General features: G+C 25.9%; 1 protein-coding gene across 1 annotated transcript; it reads left to right on the plus strand.

The window, feature by feature from the left end:
* Positions 1-3,811: 3,811 nt before the first annotated feature.
* LOC132931842 (uncharacterized) lies at positions 3,812-5,601 on the plus strand. The gene is made up of 4 exons (XM_060997886.1): positions 3,812-3,896; positions 4,687-5,004; positions 5,101-5,333; positions 5,405-5,601. Exons 1-4 carry the CDS (start codon positions 3,812-3,814, stop codon positions 5,576-5,578), a joined length of 810 nt encoding a protein of 269 aa, XP_060853869.1. The 3' UTR covers positions 5,579-5,601.
* Positions 5,602-6,340: the final 739 nt, after the last annotated feature.

Raw genomic sequence — 6,340 nt, forward strand, 5'->3', positions numbered from 1 at the left:
GACGCGAAAACGGTTTTCGATCAAAATTCAAATGGCGGTGTTGTCTGAGAACCAGAAGAAAAAGTTTTTCTTAAACTGACTTTTGGACGATTTGGAAACATAGTAAAATATAAAAAAATAAGACCGGGAAGGAGAGGTGAAGCTGCCGCGAAGGCATCCTAACCTGGTCACGGTTTAGAAATTTCAAATTTTTTTCAACGTACAAATTGACGATTATTAAGTTTATTTTTCAAAAATTAAAAATCTTTTGAGTGTGAAATACGTTTTTTGCGTTGTCTCTTGTGATGTCCAATGAGTTGATAATTCGATATACGTATATTACAGTGTGAATATAACAAAAATAAAAATAAAATAGATGTAAATTGATATTTGGTAGGCTCTTTTTTTCCTTTTTATGAGTGGACTAAATTATACTCTATTGATACTTATTATACTTATACAATGTCCGAGGAAGGGTCGCTCTAATTTTTTAATCGGGTCCTTCAAAATCGTGTTTATTTCACTAACGTTTATTAATTTTGTGTTCGTTTAATTATTATTTTATTTATATCAACTATGATGGTCACAAGCACATGATAATATTATAAGTTTGTTATTCTAAGTTATTTGTATTGAAGTAGGTAACACTTTACTTGTGATGTTATAAAAATACAAATTTAGTATTATTGGGATTATGATACAAAATTATATTTAAATTTCAAAAGATTCAAGTTAATTAACGTTTTTTCATTAGAATATAAGGCATTTTATGTAGCTATAATGAGTAGTGAGTACCAGTATTTTTATTACACTGCAAACAAATTCGCATCTCAGGATCATTTGCTAAAGTTAGAATTATTTCATACGATTTGCGACCCAATAACATTTAATAGCTATACTAATAACTAATAAGTAATTGTGTATGAAGACAAATTTAAGTGCCTATACTAATCGCGTCCAATGTAAATAAATTATATTTCTTTCCATAATATTATAGACTTATGACTGCCAATAGAAATATTGAACATTATAATATTGTTAACGGTTGGTTAGACTGGCAACAGTTTAAATGTTACTGTTTTCAATTTTGGAATAATCCAAACGTGTTACAAAGTTATTTTTGTATTTTGACATTTGTCTTTTTAAATATTCTTTTTTTTAGAAATATTTCATGTTTCATTGTTATTATATTTTTTTCATTTAAGTACGTACTACTACTACATGTTATATGATTTAGTGCGTCAGTCTTCAATCAGTTTATAGACATTTGGATGAACAGTATAAAATATCCTGTTAAAATTCGATTGAAAACCTTCAACAATTTGAAAGTTGTCTTTGTAATTGAATTATAATGTATAGCCATTACCCTTAAACTTCAGTAGTTGCTCATTACAAGTACGAAACTCACAATCAAGTGTTGGACTCGTACCTATTTAGATACGTATAATCTATGAATTTTTATAATTTTTCGTTTTCTGGTAAACTAATATAAACGATAATATTCTTTACATGGCAAACAGTCTTCTACTATACTTCCGGTTTTAAGGAGAGAAAACCAAAATTAATTAATTACTTCTGAATTCAGTCTCGGGAGCGCAATTTTTATGCAGATCTGTTTTAAACGACGGATGATATCCGTTAATTATCATTATACGCGTTGTATTCGTTTTTCATTATTTGCCATCAGTATAACGTTAACGGACGATGCACTATGGACGGTATACATACCTATACAACGTAGATTGACTCCTGCGGTAGGCGCATAATAATACGCGCGTTGGCCCCGTTTTACTTAAAATAATAAATGTTCGTCGATTTTTCGGATAAGCTCGGGGGGATAAGCACGTGACTATTGTAAGCGCGTTATCTACGCGGTGCGCCTTTTCTCTGTGGCCGCCCACCACATTCAGTACGACGGGGGGGAAAAAAAACTCTCGACGATATCCGAGTTCCCGTTCAAAGTGTCCGAATAATATGTTTTATGTATATATTATAATATATTTTGCTTCCTACCTGTTTTACTGGAACCGGCCACTTCACCCCTCGTCTTTCACGCCGGTCGCGGTCGGAAAAGTTCGACTTTTTTTTGTTATTTTTCTAGTTCTTTTAAATTTGCCGTTGGATTGTAAAAGTTCGCATGGGCTTATCTGCCCCGTAGTATTGCAATAAATCCCTAACAAACAAAGCGTTTTCTGAAAAGTGTATATATACATTTACTTAGTCGCCAATAAAACTACCAATGACCCGACCTGTCCCGACCTAGCCGTTGCGGAGTGTGCTTACTGTTTTCGATGCAGCACTCGACCCTCTTTTTAACATTTTTTTAACTTTTTAATTACACAAAATTCCGCTCGAATTATTTTTAATCTCTTTGTATGTACCTACCTATACTGTATTTTGGAAATTGCATTATTATAAGTAGGAGCAATATCATAAATAACTATTGGTACATGTTTGAAACGATTAAAATATTGGCTTTGTAGTTTGTAGTGAATACGAGTTGGACAATCAGTTTAAGTTTTAACATAGGTAAATAGGATAATAATTACTATATTTGTATACAATATATGTATATATCGTGGTTGTAAGATATTTTATTAGCTAATTGTTGTTTTATTTGATTTTTATAAGAACAAAATATTTGTTTCATACATATCAAACATCATGTGTAGTGATGGAGCTCTCAGAAATCTCCATGAATGATCCGGATAAAAAATATTCCAATTTTATGGGAATTGTAGATAAAACTTAAAATTGAGAATTTTGAAGAACACCAATCAGATAATAATAAAATATTTTTTCTTATTATAAATGGTCCAATATTTTGGTTTATGCATTTTTACATGTAGTGTAATAGTATAGTCTTATTATTATGTACTTTTTTTGTTTTTATAAAATACATGCTAAAATTGTTATAGTTAAAGATAGAGTTATTGATATTATTTGGCTACTGTTAATATTAAAAAAAAAAAAAAAATTGAGTTGCTTTGTTTTTAAATAAGTTTAGTCATTTAAATATTGATAAAACCTTTTTAAGTAGCTTATAAATGCTGAGCAGAGCGAGGAAACTTTTAACTTTACAATGGTGTGTGTTTGATTTCATTTTTCATGTGTACCAATTATCAAGTATACAAATTAAATTAATTTAGTAACCAATTAAAAAGAAGAAGAAGATTTTACTTTGAAAATGTACGAGTTATTTGATATTGCTTATACAAATTCATTAAAAATGATTGATAATTGTATTTATTATTTATTTATAGTTATTGAATAAAAGTTATAAAAAACATATATTATAGGAATCAGATGGATGAGGAATTTTTGCCTTTTCAAAGAGAAATGGCCGTAAGGGTCACGTCACGATTGGCATAAATATTAAATTGTGCCAAGTTATAAAATTAATTTATGATGCAAAAAAAATTGTTTATTCAACAAATACACAAAAAATATTTTATAGATGACTACAAAGGATTATTAGAATTATAATAAATTCCTCATGGATAATGTCCACCTGGTGCAATCACATTTAAAGCTTCAGGTGCTACCCATCACGCTAAGTGGATGGAAAAAGCGATATACTTATTAAAAATATACTTATTTCAAGGTCAGTTTTAATTAAATACAAGTGAGCAAAAAATAAGTAAGAGATATATTATATACGTTTTTGGTTCATTTGCATGTTTAAGTATTCGTTGGGGCACGAAATCTAGCAACGCCATAATATTAGATTTAAATTTAATAAAATAGGTATGTAATTAATATTTATTTAGTTAGTATAATAAATTACAATGTTTTTAAAACAGTTCTATACAAATTGTATGGTATTTGTCTGATGTCTGATGAAACATTTAAAAATAAGAAAAAAAATACCAAAGCTGCTCTAATTTCACTAGGAACAATAGATATTACAAAACTAAGTAAGTATCTCGTTATCAAAAAATCCACATAACAATAATCTTTTGTTACTGAATAATTAATATTTTATAAGTTAGAGATTTATAACACATCGTTAATTAGTTTTTATTTTTAAATATTGTACTTATTATGCTGTATACAAAATGATTCACCAAGCACATATTTACCTTATTTTTTCACCTAAATAAATAATAATGAATTTATTTAAATGCTCATTTATTTTTAAATATTAAATCTTTATTATGTATAATAATATATAATATATAATTTTTAATTAATTATTTAAACAAGTATTATTCTAAATAAAATTTTTTTTTTAATAAGTTATTTTGGAATTTTTAACTAATATATAATTTCAAGAAAATTTTTTAAAAATGCTTACCGTATAGTTGTTGAAACAATAATAAAGTCGAACTTTAAGTTAATGATTAAGATAATGTTGATTTATTTTATAAATATAATAAGGTAATGGTAGAATATCATAAAGGAATAAAGAGTCAATTTCTATCCCACAACACCTCAAAATTTTGATTCCTAAAATCTTAATATAAAATATAATAAATACCTAAATTGCAATTTCTGAATTAAAATATTAAATAAAGGTTGCAATATTTTAAAATAGGTAATGAGTCTATTAGAAAAAATATAAATTTGTTTAAAAATGTTATTACCTAATATTATGTTTTTAATTACTTGAACTCATCTAAACTTAATTCAAATAAAATGTATATAGTGTATACCATAGGTGAAATACAAATGTAATTAATTGTAATTTTTTTTAAATTTATACAGGATCTGATGATGGTGATTATTCAGATATAGACAAGACATATGCACCAGTAAAATTGAATGATTCAGACAATGAAGATAATTTATTTAATGTTGAGGTTTGTTCAGATATTGAATCTGGTTTCAAAACACCAGTGAATCTACCAAATAAACCATCGCCTACATTTGAAATAGCATCAAATAAAAAACTAAAATTATACAACACCTATATTTCAACAAAAAATACCTCAACATCTTCTTACGTGCTAGCAGTAGATGATGAAGTGTCTATTAACAAAAACCATTTGATCTCTTCTCAGCCTGAACTTGATAGTGATGAAGGTATAGTAAAATCATTTATCTAAACAATTTTTATAATCATAATTATTTTATTAATATTGTAACTTGTATAACCTAACTACTTTATTATTATTTCAGCTTTTAAAAAAAACATAAGAAGAATTTTGATTACCCTGAAGTATGATGTACAAAATATACATATACGCAGGGATGTTCTAGAAACTCTGATTGAGAAAACTGATGGTAAACTTTCAGGACAACCAGATATCATTTATTCAGACAAAGAAGATATTAATATTATTAATAATGACGAAGATTTACAAAAGGCAGAAGATAAATTAACAAATGATGCCTTATACCGATCTAATGTGGTATGTCATTCAAATAAATAAATATAAATATACAATCTTTATACGTGTACATATATTTTATTATTTTATAGATCAGAACTTTGTCTCGGTTTTCATGCAATACTTTGGCAGAGACTATGAGAAAAATAATGCAAATACTATTCAGCGATTCATTTTTAATGAAGTATTCTTTTATTGGTTTTAAAGGTAAAATCCAATTTTCTTCATTACAATGTTGCTCTGTTATATTTGGTAAGTTAAAATAAATATTAAAATTAATAAAAATGTACCTAAAAACTTAAAAAATTGTTATGTTAATTGGTATGTTTACAAACATTCCTACTATATAATATAATGTTACACATATTATTATAATTCCACTATAAATGTGTAGATATATATGTTTTTAAAATTATTAATTTGGCCCAAGCAAGTCAAAGAGAAAAAAATAAAAAAGCATAAAATGAATAATACTAATTAATAATATATATTTATGATATAAATAAATATTTTAATAATTATTAATACATCATGATTTTTAATTAAACTTTAATTAATTTAAATTAACCTTATTATTATAATTGAGTCTTAATTTTTCCTATTTTATCTTCTGTTTATACTTTATAGCATGCATATGTAACATATGATATGTTTGGGATATTCCAAATAAAATTGTTTGCAGTTTATTTGATTGATTAAACTAGAATATCAAATAAATAAAATACATACAATACGTTTGTAATAATTTATTGGTTAGATACTTAGATGACTAAACAATATTTGTCTGTTATAATAGGTATTGAGTATCATTAATTATATATGTAATATATAATATAATATTATTTTATACCATATATAGATAAATGATTTTAGAAATATTTGATACCAAATATTTTGAAAATGCATAAATTAAACATTGTGAAAATATATCACTACAATATTATGAAAATATATAGTTACAATATTGTGAAAATATATAGTGGTAATTTTGTGAAAATATTTTGCTACAATATAATGAAAATATATAG

Source organism: Rhopalosiphum padi, chromosome 1 (genome assembly GCF_020882245.1).
Source record: "Rhopalosiphum padi isolate XX-2018 chromosome 1, ASM2088224v1, whole genome shotgun sequence".
NCBI lineage: Eukaryota > Metazoa > Arthropoda > Insecta > Hemiptera > Aphididae > Rhopalosiphum > Rhopalosiphum padi.